The sequence below is a fragment of the Hyperolius riggenbachi genome, chromosome 8 (genome assembly GCF_040937935.1).
Source record: "Hyperolius riggenbachi isolate aHypRig1 chromosome 8, aHypRig1.pri, whole genome shotgun sequence".
NCBI lineage: Eukaryota > Metazoa > Chordata > Amphibia > Anura > Hyperoliidae > Hyperolius > Hyperolius riggenbachi.
The window spans coordinates 198072418-198093005 of NC_090653.1; the positions used below are offsets into that span (position 1 = coordinate 198072418).

At 44.6% G+C, this 20588-nt stretch overlaps 1 protein-coding gene across 1 annotated transcript in view; it reads right to left on the reverse strand.

Moving 5' to 3' along the window:
* FAAH2 (fatty acid amide hydrolase 2) overlaps positions 1-16285 on the reverse strand; it is an 89288-nt gene extending 73003 nt beyond the window's left edge. The window contains exon 1 of the mRNA XM_068248090.1: positions 15832-16285. Within this exon, the coding sequence (XP_068104191.1) occupies positions 15832-16011 (180 nt within the window). The 5' untranslated portion in view covers positions 16012-16285. The remainder of the gene's footprint in view (positions 1-15831) is intronic.
* Positions 16286-20588: the final 4303 nt, after the last annotated feature.

Genomic DNA, 20588 nt, shown 5'->3' on the forward strand with positions numbered 1-20588 from the left:
TTATTCCCTAAACTGCCCCCTGCTCCCTCTTGATTACCCCCCCCCTCCACCCCTCAGATTCTCCCCAGCCCCCCCCCCCCCCCCTGTGTACTGTATGCCTCCATCATCCCTGTAATAACCCACTGATCACCTCCTGTCAATCACCTGTCAATCACCCATCAATCATCCCCTGTCACTGCCACCCATCAATCAGCCCCTAAGCTGCCCCTTGCGGGCAATCTGATCACCCACCCACGCCAATAGATCGCCCGCAGATCCGACGTCAGATCACCTCCCAAGTGCATTGTTTACATCTGTTCTCTACCCTAAACACCCACTAATTACCCATCAATCACACCCTATCACCACCTGTCACTGTTACCCATCAGATCAGACCCCAATCTGCCCCTTGCGGGCACCCAATCACCCACCCACACGCTCAGATTGCCCTCAGACCCCCCCTTATCAATTCGCCAGTGCATTATTTAGTTACATAGTTATTTTGGTTGAAAAAAGACATACGTCCATCGAGTTCAACCAGTACAAAGTACAACTCCAGCCCGTCCCCCACATACCCCTGTTGATCCAGAGGAAGGCGAAAAAACCCCCACAAGGCATGGTCCAATTAGCCCCAAAAGGGAAAAATTCCTTCCTGACTCCAGATGGCAATCAGATAAAATCCCTGGATCAACATCATTAGGCATAACCTAGTAATTGTGGTAAACCATGTGGCCGCGCTAGCCAAGAACAAAATTTTTTACAAGTAAACAATCATAAATTATGCCTTGTCAATGTTAACTCAACATTCAGATTGATTTTACAAAAGCATGTGGTGGGATCCATGGTGATTAGCTGCTGGGAAGTCTATGCATGCTGGGATGAAGGGAACTCACATTCCAACATTTTTTGCACAAACCTTTCCAGCCAGAACACTCCATAGGCAGTACTAACTGGCCACATGATGATTTTCCTGCCTAATTCTACAAAATTCTCATTAAGATATCTAGGCCTGATTCTCCACAAGATCAAACTCCTGGTCCTACCTTGTTTGTTCATCATGATATTTGTACTGAATTTATTTGCACACCCAATCCTACAGAAGAAACATGTCTGAAAACAATCCTATTTTCAATGTGTATATGGAACCATAATAGTTCATGTCCAGCAATACTTAACTCTAACAGACTCCCCATGCATGCCTAACCTTAACCCCCCACACCCCCATTGCACAACCTGCCAATATACCTGCCAACTTTGCTACAAAAAGCAATAACTAATTGTGACTCAGGCGCCAATAAAATAGTGGGCTCCTGTGCTCCCAATCTGGACAATTAAAATACAGTCGACAAAAGAAGGAATTGTAGAGCTGAAGTGAGGAGTTACATAGTTACATAGTTATTTTGGTTGAAAAAAGACATACGTCCATCGAGTTCAACCAGTACAAAGTACAACTCCAGCCTGCTCCCTCACATATCCATGTTGATCCAGAGGAAGGCGAAAAAAACCCTACAAGGCATGGTCCAATTAGCCCCAAAAATGAAAAATTCCTTCCCGACTCCAGATGGCAATCAGATAAAATACCTGGATTTAATAAAATCAGATAAAATCCCTGGATCAACATCATTAGGCATAACCTAGTAATTGTAGCCATGGATGTCTTTCAATGCAAGGAAAGATTCTAAGCCCCCTTTAAATGCAGGTATAGAGTTTGCCATAACGACTTCCTGTGGCAATGCATTCCACATCATTATTCACTCTTACTGTAAAGAACCCTTTCCTAAATAAATGGCTAAAACGTTTTTCCTCCATGCGCAGCTCATGTCCTCTAGTCCTTTGAGAAGGCCTAGGGACAAAAAGCTCATCCGCCAAGCTATTATATTGCCCTCTGATGTATTTATACATGTTAATTAGATCTCCTCTAAGGCGTCTTTTCTCTAGACTAAATAAACCCAGTTTATCTAACCTTTCTTGGTAAGCGAGACCTTCCATCCCACGTATCAATTTTGTAGCTCGTCTCTGCACCTGCTCTAAAACTGCAATATCTTTTTTGTAATGTGGTGCCCAGAACTGAATTCCATATTCCAGATGTGGCCTTACTAGAGAGTTAAACAGGGGCAATATTATGCTAGCATCTCGAGTTTTTATTTCCCTTTTAATGCATCCCAAAATTTTGTTCGCTTTAGCTGCAGCGGCTTGGCATTGAGTACGATTATTTAACTTGTTGTCGATGAGTACTCCTAAGTCCTTCTCCAAGTTTGATGTTCCCAACTGTATCCCATTTATTTTGTATGGTGCTAGACCATTGGTACGACCAAAATGCATGACTTTACATTTGTCAACATTGAATTTCATCTGCCATGTATGTGCCCATATAGCCATCCTATCCAGATCCTGTTGCAATATGACACTATCTTCCTGAGAGTTGATGATTCTGCACAATTTTGTATCATCTGCAAAAATAGCAACATTGCTCACTACTGCATCTACTAGGTCATTAATAAATAAATTGAAGAGCACTGGACCCAGTACAGACCCCTGTGGGACCCCACTGCTACCAGTCTCCCATTTTGAGTACGATCCATTGACCACAACTCTTTGTTTTCTGTCCATTAGCCAGTTCCCTATCCATGCACACAAACTCTTCCCCAGTCCTTGCATCCTCAACTTTTGCACCAGACTTCTGTGGGGAACAGTGTCGAAGGCCTTTGCAAAGTCCAAGTATATCACATCTACAGCATTCCCAATATCCATATTAGCATTCACTACCTCATAAAAGCTGAGCATGTTAGTCAAACAGGACCTGTCTTTAGTAAACCCATGTTGATGCTGAGAAATAAGATTATTTTCTACTATGAAGTCATGTATAGTATCTCTTGATAACCCCTCAAATAGTTTGCATACAACTGATGTTAAGCTTACAGGTCTATAATTTCCTGGATCAGATTTTTTGCCCTTCTTAAATAATGGGAAAACGTGGGCTGTACGCCAATCCACTGGGACTCTGCTAGTTGCAAGAGAGTCACAAAAGATAAGATAAAGGGGCTTAGCTATAACTGAACTTAATTCTCTTAGGACCCGAGGATGCATGCCATCCGGGCCAGGTGCCTTGTCTATTTTTAATTTATTTAGTCTTGCCTTCACTTCTTCCTGCTTTAAGTATTTAATATTACAGTTAGAAGATTGAGACTCTTCTGCCTCTGTAATTTGCAACAGTGCTGTTTCCTTTGTGAAGACAGAAGCAAAGAAAGCATTTAATAACTCTGCCTTACCTTGGTCATCCACCATTGAGTTCCCACCCTCATCCTTTAGGATTCCTATACAGTCAACCTTTCTTTTTTTTAGAGTTGATGTACTTGTAAAACTTTTTTGGGTTAGATTTGATATCCCTAGCGATTTGATTTTCAGCTTCGATCTTTGCCAGCCTAATTTCTTTTTTACAATTTTTATTGCACTCCTTATAATTGCTTAGTGCAGCCTCAGTCCCCTCCTGTTTTAGGACCTTATAGGCATTCTTTTTCCTCTTCATTTTATCCCTAACCTTTCTATTCATCCATAGAGGCCTTTTTTTATTCCTAGACATTTTGTTTCCATATGGGATATACATACTACAATATTGATTGAGAATACGTTTAAAAGCTTGCCATTTCCCTTCAGTGTCCTTCCCTTGTAGTACATTATCCCAGTTCACCAAACTTAGTGCCTGCCTAATTTGATTGAACTTTGCTTTTCTAAAATTCATAGTTTTAGTGGTCCCGCTGCCCCGTGGCCTATCAGTCACCAGATCAAACGTTATCATGTTGTGATCACTATTTCCCAAATATTCTTGAACCTGCACATTTGATACATTATCTGGTCTATTAGAAATGATCAGATCCAGTAACGCATTCCCCCTAGTTGGTTCCGTTACCATTTGAGTCAAGTAATTGTCCTGTAGTGCTGCTAGAAATCTGCTGCTTTTACCAGAATGGGTAGCCTCAATACTACAGTCAATGTCTGGAAAGTTGAAGTCGCCCATAATTATGACCTCATTTTTACTTGCAGCTTTTTCAATCTGCTGTAGTAATCGCAGTTCTGGAGCTTCATTAATAAGAGGTGGTATGTAGCATACCCCAATAAGCAATTGGCAACTTTTATTTCCACCATGAATATTTACCCAAACGGACTCCACATCTTCGCAATCTTCCTCCATCTCATCGTTGAGGACAGCTGTAAAAGAATTCTTAACAAAGAGACAAACCCCTCCACCTTTTTTCCCTGTTCTATCCCTCCTAAACACATTGTAACCTTTTAAATTAGCTATCCAGTCATGGCTTTCATCCATCCATGTCTTGGTTATTCCCACAATGTCATAGCCTTTGTCATTCAGAATGAACTCTAGTTCGTCTATTTTATTTGCAAGGCTCCGAGCATTGGTTACCATGCACTTTATGTTTTTACCAACACATTTACCAATTTTGTTTACACGAAATGGGCTACTTGAAGTTTTACCAACCTCCTTAATCTTTACACTGTCCCCACCCCCCTCTCCACCCCCCATAATGTTAGGCTCCCACTGTCTTTTTACCTTATCTTGTCTACATATTGAGACTTTATCCTCCCGCCTTCCCCCAGATCCTAGTTCAAAATCTCCTCCAACCGTTTAGCCATCTTCTCCCCCAATGCAGCTGCACCCTCCCCATTAAGGTGCAGCCCATCCCTGCTGTAGAACCTGTAGCCGACTGCAAAGTCTGCCCAGTTCTCCAGGAACCCAAACCCTTCCTTCCTACACCAATTTCTCAGCCACTTATTTAACTTCCTAAGCTCCCTCTGTCTCTCAGATGTAGCGCGTGGCACTGGCAGTATTTCAGAAAACACCACCTTGGAGGTCCTTGCTTTAAGTTTATCTCCAAGTACCTGAAAATCATTTTTGAGGACCTTCCATCTCCCACTAACTTTGTCATTGGTGCCAATGTGTACCATGACAGCTGGGTCTTCCCCAGCCCCACCCAATAATCTGTCAATTCTTTCCGCTACATGCCGAACCCGAGCACCCGGGAGGCAACAGACTGTTCGGCATTCACGGTTTCTTCGACAGATTACCCGATCTGTGCGCCTAATAATTGAATCCCCTACCACCAGTACCTGTCTAGCCTTAGCTGCACTCCTATTCCCTTTCTCGTTACAGCAGTCTGCCCCTTGGTTGCTAAGGAGCACATCCTGCTGCAGCATTGCTACTCCTGAATCATCCTCCCCAATATTACGCAAACAAGCATACTTATTAGTGAGGGACAACTCGGGACTAGCCTCCCTGCCACTTTTTGCCCTACCCCTTCTAACTGTGACCCAACTAGCGGCTACCTCTGCTTCTTGCTCCGGCTTTACTCCACCCACCTCATCTTCACCGATTCCATCCAGTGTCTGGATCGTGAGATCCAAGCTCATCTCCATGTTGTGTATGCGTCTCAGTGTTGCGAGATGCTTATTTAGCTCTGCGACTTCCGCCTCTAACTGAGCAACACGCACACACCCAGGGCAACAGTAAACACCCTCAATCCGCTGATCAAGGCATGCATACATGTCACAGGATGTACACTATACAGCATAGTCCAACATGATGACTATTGTGTGGGGAAATTTTATTTAAAGTAAACTGTGGCGGTAAAAGTTGAAACGGGAGAGGGAGTGAAGTTCGGGAGTGAGTGCAGCTGGGGTGGAAGAGGGGGAGGGGAGGAGGGGGAGTGAGTAAGGTTGGGGTGGAGGAGGGGGAGTGAGTGAAGCTGGGGTGGAGTCCTCAAAACTTAAAGACTACACCACAACGTGTTAGCACATCCTAACCAATGCAAAGAACCGCAATATTGTTTAAATTTTTTTTTAATTTATTTTTTTACATCTGTTCTTCCCTGTAATAACCCACTGATCACCTGTCAATCACCTGTCAATCACCCATCAATCACCCCCTCTGTTTGCGCAACCTAGTGGACAGTGCCGTGCACAGCAGGCTATGGGGGGGGGGGGGTGCTGGGGTGCGGCTGCATAGCTAGCATAGTTGCCCCAGTGTAGGAGGGAGTTTAGTTGCCTCAGTATAGCTAGTATAGTGCCCCCAGTATAGCCAGTATAGTGCCCCAGTATAGCCAGAATAGTGCCCCAGTATAGCCAGAATAGTGCCCCAGTATAGCCAGAATAGTGCCCCAGTATAGCTAGTATAGTGCCCCAGTATAGCTAGTATAGTGCCCCAGTATAGTGCCCCCAGTATAGCCAGAATAGTGCCCCAGTGTAGCCAGAATAGTGCCCCCAGTATAGCCAGAATAGTGCCCCCAGTATAGCCAGAATAGTGCCCCCAGTATAGCCAGAATAGTGCCCCCAGTATAGCCAGAATAGTGCCCCCAGTATAGTGCCCCCAGTATAGCCAGAATAGTGCCCCCAGTATAGCCAGTATAGTGCCCCCAGTATAGTGCTCCAGTATAGCCAGAATAGTGCCCCCAGTATAGCCAGAATAGTGCCCCCAGTATAGCCAGAATAGTGCCCCCAGTATAGCCAGAATAGTGCCCCCAGTATAGCCAGAATAGTGCCCCAGTATAGCCAGAATAGTGCCCCAGTATAGCCAGAATAGTGCCCCCAGTATAGCTAGGATAGTGCCCCCAGTATAGCTAGGATAGTGCCCCAGTATAGCCAGTATAGTGCCCCAGTATAGCTAGTATAGTGCCCCAGTATAGCTAGTATAGTGCCCCAGAATAGTGCCCCCAGTATAGCTAGTATAGTGCCCCCAGTATAGCCAGAATAGTGCCCCAGTATAGCCAGAATAGTGCCCCAGTATAGCCAGAATAGTGCCCCAGTATAGCCAGAATAGTGCCCCAGTATAGCCAGTATAGTGCCCCAGTATAGCCAGTATAGTGCCCCAGAATAGTGCCCCAGTATGGGTAGGTGGTGCCCCCCGCCCGTCCCCGCTGCTGTTATTACCTTAACAGCTGCCGCTCTCCCCCTCTCCAGTGCATGTGTTTATTCAAGGCAAGCAGCGTATCTCCCGGCTGCTCTGTGATGCGACAGGAAGCAGGGCAGCGGCTTCCTGTAGCGGCGATATGTATCGCCGTTACTATGGTAACCGAGCCCTGATTCCTGCGCATCACAGAGCAGCCGGGAGATACGCTGCTTGCCTTAAATAAACACATGCGCTGGAGAGGGGAGAGCGGCCGCTGCTAAGGTAATAGCAGCGGCGGCCGCAGGGACGTGCGGGAGGGGGGGGGGGGGAAGAGGACGGCACACCAGGCAACATGCCGCGGCATGTTGCCTGGTGTGCCGTCCTCTTCCCCCCCCTCCCGCACGTCCCTGCGGCCGCCGCTGCTATTACCTTAGCAGGCACACTGGTTGAAAAACGCTGCTCTAAGGCAGTGTTTCTCAACATGTTATTGGTATGAGTACCTTTAAAACCACATACTCACCAAGTACCCCCTAGCATAGCAAACATTATCACAAGTACCCTTTGACAAATATACAGTATATTTAATCATAGTACATAATTGGTTCTAAACAATTTCCAAGCATTTACTATTGCTTTTAATTCGCTAAAACACTAATTATGTGTTGTTTAAATAAGATTTATCATTTTCTAAAACGCTAAATTTGTTATTCTTGGTTAAGTATATCAAGCCCGAGTACCCCCTAGAACATGGGTCTCAAACTCGCGGCCCGCGGGCCACTTGCGGCCCTCGATGCAGTATTTTCTGGCCCGCGCCGTCCCATATGATCTGCCGCATCCGCATCGCCGCCGCATCCATCTCACTGAAGCGAACTATCTTGTATTTAAATTTAACTTACAGTTCGCTTCAGTGGTCCCATAGGAGTGATCCGCCGCGTCCCAGCCTCGAAACGAGGGCTGCAGAGCCCCCAAATCGGCCGGGGGGCAATCCTGGAAGGGGCAGAGCTGTCAGCTTCAGCTCTGCCCCTCCTGACGTCAATCGCGGCGCATCACCGCCTCTGCCCGCCCCTCTCTGTGAAGGAAAAGGGAGAGGGGCGGGCAGAGGCGGTGATGCGCCGCGATTGACGTCAGGAGGGGCAGAGCTGAAGCTGACAGCTCTGCCCCTTCCAGGATTCCCCTCCAGCGCGATTTGGGGGCTCTGCAGCCCTCGTTTCAAGGCGGGGACGCGGCGGATCACTCGTATGGGACCACTGGAACGAACTGTAAGTTAAATTTAGGAATAGGAAAAAAAGATTGCTTCAGTGAAAATTTTGAATAACAGTCAATGTGTGGCGGGGGGCGGGAGCTGCTGATTGATGTCACAACAGTGACTGAGTGACATTAAGCATGAGATTGCTGCACAGGTATATGTTCCCACAGAAAGAGTTAGTCATCATACGAAATAATTAAAACTGTTAATATGTTCATAAGAGACATTTGAGCACTTTTTTTGTGAAATCCCTTATGCGGCCCTCCCTCATCCTGACTTTGCCTCCTGCGGCCCCCCGGTAAATTGAGTTTGAGACCCCTGCCCTAGAACCATCAGAAGTACCCCCTGGGGTACGCGTACCACACATTGAGAACCTAGGCTCTAAGGGATTTACCTCTTAAATATAACTTTGAAGAACATAATCCTATTTAACATAAATGTAATTCAAATAGCACATTTACTTTTACTTTCCCATGGACCCTTATGTGATTATGCCAACATGCACTACAGAACATCTAGCTCTTTCTGCTTGTGAGGAAGTTTTCCTGCACAAAGAGGAAGAAATAAGCTTCTGATTACTGTGCAACAAATAAGGAAGCTTGTACATATGCTGGGTAATCCTTGGTCGGGAATCCTTGGTAACCAGTTAAAACTGATGGGATGGAGCTGCCAGTTTTGCATATAGCAGACATATAGTCCTGCTAAAAGTGCCTAATTAGTGTCCAACAGTTGCAGAGGAACTACAATGAAGAGGCAAGAGAGAAAGCAACTTCTTAATGGAGAGAACAAAATCCACACTATGGCCTGGTGCACACCAAAAACCGCTAGTAGATCCGCAAAACGCTAGCGGTTTTTGAAGCGTTTTTTTCTTATTATGAAGCGTTTTGCGGTTTTGTGTAGCGTTTTTTTGTGTAGCAGATTACAGATATGGTTACAGTAAAGCTGTTACTGAACAGCTACTGTAACAAAACTGCCTGGAAAACCGCTCTGATCTGGCGTTTTATCAAGCGTTTTGCGTTTTTTCTATACTTAACATTGGAGGCAGAAACACCTCCGAAATCCAAAAAATGCTGCAGCCCGGGAGTACGCTCTGGTGTGCACCAGCCCATTGAAATACATTACCCAAGCGTTTTCACATCCGCAAGCGGTTCTAAAAACGCTACCAAAACCACTCGGTGTGCACTAGGCCTAACACCACATACACCCTGCCAGCCATCAGAAACTGTTTGTTTATTTTACTAAACTTGTATCTATTTTTTGTGTAGATGTGAGCAGTGCATGTAGATGTGGTCAGTGCAGATGTGCAGAAAACGTATAAAAATTAATCTGGAAACCACCCATAAACTTTTAAAAGCATATATTTTACCATATTTAACAATATTCAGGACTTGATAACAATACTATTTTGTTCAACTAATGATGCCCACTGTGTACTTTATAACCTTCGCTATCTACGTCTTGCAGAATGCGCAGGCAGGTGCATGACACAAGCTGATACCAAAGATATATTCAACACAGATGTTCACTGGTAAACTATGACATGTTATTATATTGCACATCATTCTAGAGGGTAAAGTACAAGAAACATAAAAACACAAAATCAAAAAAGAACCAAGGAAACATTGATGTATACGAAATTCCCCATAATAAACTACCAGCTCTAAGTGGAAGCAAGCTACATCTTAAAACATAAGACCTAAATCATGAAAGATGTCTGAAAGATGTAGGCTCCCTATAAAAAAAAAAAAAAAAATAAGACATTGAATCACAGTGGAATCTTTCCTGCTTTACTGAAGGGAGCAATCATCAGGCCTCTCCTCAAAAAACCTTTCCTGGACCCAGATGCAATGACAAGCTACAGACCCGTCTCTAACCTTTCCATTCTGGGGAAGGTAATTAAAAAAGCTGTATACCTCCAGCTAGAAGCCAAAATCTTACAAACCAACATTTATGATCCAATCCAGTCTGGCTTTACGAAACATCACAACACTGAAACTGCCCTCATCCAAATCTGCAACCACCTGCACATGGCAAGGGACATAGGAGAGTGCTCCATCCTGATACTGCTAGACCCTTCCGCAGCCTTTGATACAGTTGACCATGATATCTTGATAAGCAGGCTAAAGGAATACTGTGGCACTTATGGCATAGTTATCCAGTGGTTCCAATCCTTAAGTGCCAGAATCCAAAAAGTGTCTATGGGGCCTTACCTGTCTACCTCTCTACTACATAACCCCTACAGGACCGCGTCACGCCGATCGGCATAAAATCCTGGGGCTGGCTTTTGCAGGAGATCTCGTGCACATCTCCTGCTTGGCAATCACCGCTAGTAGACTATGTAGAAGCTTTCCAGAGGCGCCAATAGAATAAAAGTCACTTAAACGAGCTTAAAACAGATGGGGCAGTGGTGGGCCTATCCCATCCATGCGGACAAAGCAAACAAAGGAAGGACTGGGGCATCAACAGTCAAACAACAATTTATTTATACTCCACAGTAAAAAATAGGCAACGCGTTTCACAGGCTCAATCCCGCTTCATCAGGCCAATCAAAAAGGATTGGCCAATCAGGCCAATCAAAAACTGTTGCATCTGTTTCTTCCTTTTAGGAATAGCTAACTTTTCCACCTCATCAATCTAGACCAGGAATCAGGAACCTTTTTGGCTGAGAGAGCCATAAACGCCACATATTTTAAAATGTATTTCCGTGAGAGCCATACAATAGGTTTCAAACAGACATTGCGCATGTGCAACAGAGCGCTCATGTCCCTGTTGCCATGGTGATGTGTATATCGTTGATCTGCTGGGCAGCGGAAGTGTCAGACACTTCTTCAGCTTCTCTTGGGTTTCAGCAACATCAGCAATTTACCCAAGAGACAGACAGGAAAAATAGACTACCAGCTTGCACAATTAGCTAGCTGACTTGGGGGTTGATTCACTTTGTAGGACGAGATACCCACACTTTGGACCTGTCAGGCAGCCTATTGGGCCAATCACAGTGCAGGGATCTCGTCCTACAAAGTCACTAGACCTGACAGGGTCTAGAGTGGGACAATTGAAGCAGCTGTTAGTTTTGGAGGGAACGCAAGTAAGTTAGTAGTGCTTGCTACAGCAGTAGCCACACTAAGCTGAGCTGCTTGAGCATTGTAGCTTAGTGAATCAACCCCTACTGATTTGTCTGTGAGACAGATAGAGCCATCAAAAGAGCCACATCTGGCTCCCGAGCCATAGGTTCCCTACCCCTGATCTAGAGAGTGGTGGCAGCAAAATTACCTTAATTTCTAGTGCGAAATCAATAACTTTATTTTATCGATTGTACATACAATCGAGACTGTATCATGTACGGGCACACCAACCGATCTTAAACGTTTTTGTGCTCACGGTGGACTCCCCTCCAGAGGTCTCTAGTGGATTAGACCTGTATGGCAACTGTGGCATACCCTGTATGGCAACTGTGGCATACCAGATGAGATTGGGGGGTGTTTGTCACAGTGGCAATGAACGTTTACAGACTCATAGAAACTTTGTAAGTACCTGGTTCCTTAGGTAAGATGAACACAAACCAGCACAACTTAAACCCTTATCTTTTCACCTACTGCACTGCTAAAATTCCACTTACAGAAATCCTGCTTGGCAGTCAGGCATAACAGGATTAGAGGATACTTCTGGGTACTGTGCTAGGTCTCTTGCCTGTCCAGTCTTTCCTCACCTCCACCTGTCACTGGCTGCAAGACACTCTCTGCCCACTAACAACACGTCTGACTTTTTAACAGGAGGAAAGATTGGCTATAATTAAAGGAATCGTCAATCAAAACAAGACAACCCCCCCGTTCTACTTACCCGGGTCTTCTTCCAGCCCCTTGCAGCTGACACGTGGACTAGATTGACAGCGGCGCTCGCACAGGCACAGTATAGGAGGTCGGTGGCTGTGAGCGGAGCTGTCAGTGTGGGGCATGTCAGCTACAATGGGCTAGAGGAAGCACCGGGTTGATTGATTACTCTTTTAAGGATATATTACAATGGACACTATCATAGATAGAGCCAAGCTTAATTTCTAGGAAGTTTGGTGATATTTTGGTAACTGGTCTGAACACAAACTATTGATTTACACCTTGTTTCTATTTTAGTAATTACAACTTTGGAGTATTGAATGAAATATGTACTGTAAAGCACACTATCAATCATGCTTTAACATCTAAATAGTTAGTTTAGAAAGGAGAGGCATCAGGGATATAATGTGAAGAGAAGATACTGTAATGAGGAGACAAGTTGCACTTGCAGTAGAATGGTATCTGGAAATCAGTGTGATTTATGGAGCAGCCAGATTAAAGTTTGTAGGTAAAAGTTAATGCCTTGAACTTTATGCTTTGTATCTCCAACTGTTCTCCAGGCTAATAAGTGAAGTGAAAGAGAGGTTCTCTCAGAAAATCTCCTGAACAGAGATATAAACAATACAAACCTGATAGGGATTTAAGCCATTTTACACTTTCTACAATTGAAATAAAACGTTTTACATTGAGTTACTCTTTAAAGTGGTCTAACACCCAGCATTTCAACTTTGCTTTAATAGATTGCTTACAGCTTAAAAACTATTATGCCAAACTTTTTTTTAAGCAGAAATTCACTGAATAGTTAAAACTCAGCATTTTAGTACTGTATTCAGCTAGGATTCCAGCTGGGATTTAGATACAAATGTATCATGTTTGGAATGTAAATAAAGCTCATAAAAGCCTGTCTGAGAAGCCCTCTGTGCTCTCTCATAGAGACTTTTGTTTATTTACATCCAAAACATGATACATTTGTATCTAATGGCCCATACTCACGGGCTACAAATGTCGCCGCAACACGCGGCGCGCGCGTGTTGTAGCGACAGGTCGCCCGTGAGTATGCGGCATTGCACGGGCGCGCACCCCGAACCGTTGCTCGTCGCTGATGTCGCCGGGCGATTGAACCGCTCAATCGCCTGGCGACAGTTGCCGCCGCAACTCCGCCGGAACTGTCGCTAGTCCGCGTGGGTACGCGGACTAGCGACAGCAACAAGATAAGAAATGCATTGGGCTTTCGGCGGGGGGAGGAGCAACAGTGACAGCTTCCGCCGCATCAGTTGCCAGGTCCCTCCGCCGTGTGTATGCGGAGGGACCTGGCGACGGCCTGTCGCGCACACGCTCACGTGTGCTGGCGACAGGCCAAAAAGTTGCCCGTGAGTATGGGCCATAAAGCTCAGCTCAGAAGCAGAATCCTAGCTGAATACAGCACTAAAATGCTGAGTTTTAACTATTCAGGGAATTTCTGCTTAAAAACAATTCTGGCATAATAGTTTTTAAGCTGTAAGCAATCTATTAAAGCAAAGTTGAAATGCTGGGTGTTAGACCGCTTTAACGAGAGCCCGAGGTGGGCTCATAAAATTGGGGAAAAAATGTAGGCTACTCGATCCAAGGGACTGAGCGGATTAAAGAGACACTGAAGCGAGAATAAATCTCGCTTCAGTGCTTATATTCAGCAGGGGCGTAGATTTTGGTCGTAGATTTTGCTGCTGTTGAGGCAGGGCTAACGGCTGCAGCCCTGCCTCTCAGCGCCGTCTATCAGCGGCGCATCGCCGCCTCTCCCCCGCCCCTCTCAGCGAAGGAAGACTGAGAGGGGCGGGGGAGAGGCGGAGATACGCGCTGACAGACGCGCGTGAGGCAGGGCTGCGGCGGTTAGCCCTGCCTCTATGCTGAAGAGATCCCCGGGCTCCACGGAGGGGATTTGGTAGGTAAGGGACCCCCGTTTAGCCGCGTGATAGCGGCGTTTTAGCAGGGGCACACATGCCCCTGCTGAATATGAGCTCTGAAGCGAGATTTATTCTCGCTTCAGACTCTCTTTAAGTAGCCTCAAAAACCACAATTTCCTGCCGTCCCTGTGGGCCGCATTGGGCCAATTTAAGCCAAGGGAGCTGTGAGCTGTGCTAAACGCCTCTCCCCCCGCGCCCCGCCGTGTGTTTAGACGACACACTGTAAATGATGGGGGAGTATGTGATGGGCAGCGTTAGACTGTTTGCACATGCTCAGTGCAGGAGAGGAGGAGGGGAGAGTCCGCTATTGTGCCTAGCCACATGGCTAATTAATATTCACTGCACTGTGTGACATACAGTGTTTACTTCCTGGAGCCGCCGCTTTGTGTGACGATTGGCTGGCGGGATTGATGCGGAGTGTTCCGATCACGTGGTCTCCACAGTCTTTGGACGCATGCGCCATTTTCATTCTACCCGTATCGAACGAAAACGGTGCACCAAGAGACGCATAACGCGTCTCTATGTAGCGTCCGAATTTAGCACCACCATGCGTGCGTTAGGGGAACGTTATGCGACCTTAACGTCCCCTCTAACCCAACGTCTATGTGTGAAAGAGGCCTAAAGGAAAGCTAAGATGTGGTGTACTGGTGTATTTATACTTACCTGGGGCTTCCTCCAGCCCCATGGGCTCCGCTGCTGTCATATCCGGCTGTTCTGTTTTATAATCCCCCCGCCGGTAATCTGGCCAGCTGCATTTTTCTGTCTGGGAGTGCGGTGGGGGTGCGCATGCACAGAAGCGTACCACTGGCCAGGTTACCAGGGGGGGATTACAAGACAACGGAGGAACCAGAGAGCACGGCGAGGGAACCCACGCACCTCATGGGGCTGGAGGATGCCCAAAGTATGTATAAGTACACAAGTAAATCACACTTTAAGCTTTACTTACCTGAGACATCTTCCTAGCTCCTAGCTTTCTATCTGATCCCTTGCTACAGTTACAAAGCCTTCCTGTGCCCCATTAGACCCTCCAAATCATCCCGACTATGGCTGTGCATGCACGGGCACATCTACGTGCTTCTCTCCATCGTGCTACCGTAGCCAGAAGTGTTCCGCACTTGCACAAGGGCCGAATGCTCCTGGCTACGGGAGCCACATGATTGAGGCAGGGAACACACTTGTCTTTCAGTTTTCTGCGCGCGTTTTCCTGCATACTTTTTCTGCACACCAAGTGTGTCTCTATGCAGGAAACCACGCGCGGTTTTTTCATAGCAGCTGATGTAATTGATACAAAAAACTGACAAAATGTGCAGAGTCATGATGCAGAATGTCAGTTTTTTTTCTGCGCGCGAACAAAATATTAAGTGTGTACTAGCCCATTGATTAACATGAATTCTCAGTTTTTTGTGCAGAAAACGCACACGAAAATAGTCAAGTGTGTTCCCTGCCTGATAGAGGTGTCCACAACTGTGGTTGGAAGTCTTTTGGAGGGGCTAGCGGCCCATTAGAGGGCAGCGGAACTGCAGCAACGGACTAGAACAGACTGCTAGGTGCTGGAAGAAATCCCAGGTAAGTAAAGCCTAACTTCAGCTTGGATGCCCTTTAAACTTTAATTTCACATTTTCAACCAACAATGCAGATGACCAGTCATGCGATAGGAAATGAGCCAATCCAAAATCAGAATCTAATGTATTTAATTTGCTATTTTCCTAATTGCATGCCATTCTGGAACACTTTTGCAAGACAGCTGACTATTGATCATGTCCGAGTAGCAGCAGTCAGCGGTTATCTGGGCTTTTATTTGTTGTGTTCATCTTCACTCATAAATAATCTGGTGGTCCTAGTTACAATACCTAGCAACGCATGGGGTTAAACATTGGAAAGTGACAAATGTATTTATTTATACGTAAATAACAAGTGGCTTTGCTCAGGAAGTACACGCCTCACCTGTCCTCTTCTGATCCTCTCTGCAAGCACAGTGGCCGGGGTGAGCAGCAGTGGGTCACGTGGTGGTTCTGGGCACTGGGGATCCCGGGAGAAGAAGAAGGACCACAAGCGAATAACAGCTAAAAGCATCCGTGATGACACTTGAAGAAAAAACACTATTGTGCGACGTAGAAAAGCCATCTTGAAAAGATCACAAAGATACTAAAAAGGGCCGCTCGAAGCCTCACACTGAGCAGAAAACTGTATTTTTATTTGGCAGTAGTGGAAGGTCAATGTAGCCAACGTGCTTCCTCAGATATTAGGTGGAAGTTTGAGTTTTGAACTGGAATGGCAGTAACGGCAGTGAGAGCTCTAGGACATTTCTCCAACACAGTCACACAACCACATCGGATTTCGGAGAACAACGCTCAACGTCCGGTGTTATGACCGGCATGCAGCCATGTAATCCGCATACCAATGTACATTGGTTGTTTCTCAGGACGGAAGAAACCGTGATTGGAGGAGACGAGGATGGGCGGTGTTGGTAAAGGTTAGGTTGTGGCAATCTTGCATGCATTGTGAAAGATAGCGTCCTTGACGCTGTACTTACTAGTTACTATGCTTATCACAACTAGATGGAGCTGATGCGTTCAGATGCTGATTATATTTCACAATTGTTTCTGTGTTGGAATCACACTCTACCGTTTCCTCTTCAATCTCATGTTACCTCACCTGATATCTTTACAAAATGTATTTCCTTACTACACAAAAATTTGCTTTCCTAAAACAGAAAGAATTTGCGATAATTCAGGTTGGAGTGAGCTTGAGATGTCTCCCAGTGCATCACTGCTGAATATATGCAAATTAACCATTGTACTCTTAGCAGCTAAATACACCTCCAGAACGCTGGAATGCAATGATGTGTCAGTTTGTTAATTTGTACAGAGCCATAATAATCCAACATGCATACAGACTGTTTTGGATTGTTTGATCCTCATCAGTGCATGGCATGGATTAATTCGGCTCTATGCAGTAGGGCTTGTAACACCGAGAGGTACAGACTAACCAGCAAGCTCTTGGCGACCCAGAACTCATTGGAGTGTGTAAGGGACTACAATGGTCCTAAAAGCCCCCTTACTAAGATGTTAAGAAAAACAAAACTTTGCTTTCCTAAAACAGAAAGAATTTGTGATAATTCAGGTTGGAGTGAGCTTGAGATGTCTCCCAGTGCATCACTGCTGAATATATGCAAATTAACCATTGTACCCTTAGCAGCTAAACACACCTCCAGAACAAGTGCTACTTTGGGCGAAATTGTAATATAAAGCAGATAACTCAAATGTACTGTTGTTTATATATATATATTTATGTATTTATTGTATTTATAAAGCGCCAACATATTACGCAGCGCTGGATATATATATATATATATATATATATATATATATACACACAACATATGAGTAAAAAGCATCATAATGCAGCAGTAAAGATAATAAGATGGCAGGTTTTAGTCACAATATATATAAATATATGTATTATTTATATATACACACAAAGTACGAGTAAAAAGCATCATAATGCAGCAGTAAAGATAATAAGAGGGCAGGTTTTAGTCACATTAGGTCCCCCCACCCCCACCCCCCCACCTCCCGGGCAGATTCAACCTGAGCCAAACTTTCAATCAATTCACTCAAGAATTTGGCAAATCAGTTTTTGCAAAGCTAGCATGCGTACATAATACTTCCCTACAGTGGTGTAGCAATAGTGGGTGCAGAGGTTGTGACCGCACCAGGCCAGAGGGGCCCTTCCTCAACCACTGTATTGGCTCTCTATTGGTCCTGTGCTGGTAATAAACCCTTCTATAGATGCCTTGAATAGTAGTGATCATTAACAAACTGTTTCCCTTCTTGCACCTCTGACTCTGCGGTTGTCCTTGCAGGTTATCAATTTGTTATGTATAGGGTGCTTGGGGGAGCCCAGTGTAAAACTTGCACCAGGGACCATAGCTCCTTAGCTACACCACTGCTTCCCAGAGAAGAATTGCAGGAAATCAGAGGTAATGTGCGTTTTTCCGCTGCAGTGAAATAAATACTGGCACTTTTGGCTTTATCTGTACACTGCGTGCAATTTCCCATTGCTGGCAGTAAACTGCTGTCAGTTGGCTGGCGGCCAGAGACTGCAGATTCATCCGCCGGAAAACGCAGCCATTTTCCATGGACTCTTTGAGCCTTAAAACAAATGTGAAGCGAATCTTGGGTGAAAAATCAAATACTTACCTAAGGAGAGAAGCCTCTGGATCCTGAGGCTTCCCAGTGCTGTCTTTCAGACATCCGCCACTGCCTGGACCCTCTGGAACATCGGGGCCACCCTCCTCTTTTGGCATAAGCGTACAGTAGCATGGAGACACTCGTGCAGGACTGGCTTACGGCGCAGGTGCGGCCATACTCCCGCAGGCACAGTACGGTCGCATTTGAGTCTGAAGAGGAGTGTGGCCCCTATGTTCATTCCAACAAGCCCTTGTTTATACTACTTTGGAATATTGTGCTCGACAATGGGGGACTGGAGGATGACATGAGTAGCCTCTATAAAATCCAGAGGCTTTCCTCTTCTTAGATAAGCATATGAGGTTTTTTTTATACAGAGAAGAGTTTGAACTTCAGACAAGAATTAAAGATGTGGCTTTTTTCGACTCATACTTCAGTTTGCAAATGCCATAACAATACAGCCAGATAAGGTGGTTACTATCAGAAGCAGCTTTTGCTTCAAATAAGATGTTTTGCAGATGCAGTAATGATCAGCACCTCTTGTTAATAATCAGTTTTGTATTAAATATATTCTATATGGGAACAAAACATGTAAGAATAAAAAAAGTCTCTATGGACTGGTACGATTGGTACGATTGCTGCTTCCTCTTGCAAAGTCTGCTTTACAATCTCTGACTGCAATCATTAGCTGCACGTTTAATTGGCACGATTGCTGCATACATTGCTACTAAGATTGTTTAATATAAATTTAAGTAGTTCAGCAGTGTTTCTAAATTCCCATATTACATTTGTGAATCCTTGCGTTCCAGCCTAGTGAGCACAAATTATTTATTGCAGGTCTGCTCTTGGTAGCCACTCCCATCCTCAGCTGAACAGTTTTTTCTAATTGAGAAGCACTTCCAATTTAACCATGGCAGCTCTCATACCTATTTAAGCGCTGGAGCTTGGTCACTTGTGGCCTTGGTCAATTTGCGCCATTTAATTTCTAAGTGCCATTTATTACAAAGTGCTTTACAACTTACCAAGAATTTACCAACAATTCAGCCAGGAATTCAAAGAGGATTCAACATTCACAGGACTCTGCTGGAAACTACTACTCTGCATCCAGAACTGCCTCCAATGCTATTGCTAAAAATGCCACTGCTGTATATATGTTGCACAGTAGGGGTGCTCGGAAAATTCCGCGGAATTATTAATTCCGTGATTCCGGCCGGAATTGGATTAATTCCGATAGTCAAAACGGAATTCCTATACCTCTCAAACGGAATTCTCTCTCTCTCTCTCTCTCTCTCTCTCTCTCTCTCTCTCTCTCTCCCCTTCTCCTCCTCCTCCTCCTCCTCCTCCTCCTCCTCCTCCTCCTCCTCCATCCATCCATCCAGTACAGAATTGCAAAACAGGAGAACAGAGGCGCCAAAAGGATAAAAGGAAGCTAAATGAGCTTAAAAACCAAATTCTTGGTAAATAGAGGAGGTAGTGGTGGACTTACCTCCTCCAAGTAGACACACAACGACTGTAGTAAAGACAGTCAATATATTTTATTTATGAACTCCAAATATGCAACGCGTTTCGCAGGTTTGATCCCGCTTCATCAGGCAATAACAACGGAGCAATAGCTGTAAACAGAGATAATTGGCTCATAACCCATGTGTAGTCATACAGTAAAAATATATATAAAAACTATAAATAAATATCAAACATCAGAGGTGAAATAGGTATTAAAAAGTGGGGGTGATTGGGATAAAGACAGTGGAACAGGTAATTGTGAGCAGTGATGAGCAAAACTGTTAATATTCTTTTCACATAAAATCTTGCAATAATAATGCTTAATTCAAATTTTAAGTAAACAATTTTGGGGAAAAAATTCCCGTTAAATTGCGCGTTTTTTGCGTACATTGCACATATTCATGAAAAAAACACCGATCTTTTGGGCTAGAATAAAAAATTGTTTCAGACGTTTTGCGCTAAAATATAGTTCTATACGTTTTTACAATAAAATATTGATCTTGTGTATTTTTGCGCTAAAAGCAAAGAATGTAAAAATCAAAGATAAACCTCAAATCAAAAACCGAATTCTCAATGCAAAAGTTCACAAGCAATTGAAAACATGAAGGTATCATAAAGAAAGACAGCTGGGACTTACCATATGTGGTCAGTAGAAGAGCCAGGCACCTCTGTGAGGGCTCACTTCCAGGAGTGCTCATTTATACTACTTTGGGGGTTGATTGACCAATCACAGTGCTTGGTAAATGTGCTGAGTCATTCTGCACATGTGCAGATGAAACTAGCAGTTGCTGGTGCCATTTTGGAATAGGGCAAGAGTAAGGGCAAGTTCATTTTAGTGATGCAGTGCCATCTAGTGGTGGATTGTGATATATGTATATAGGTGATTGTATGAAAAAGTGCATAGTAGAGCGTAACAATTACCTGAACAGATAAAATAAGTACCTGCAAGACAGGTTAAAATGATGTGATACATGTAGAATAATAAGATAATCAAAGAATATTAAAAAC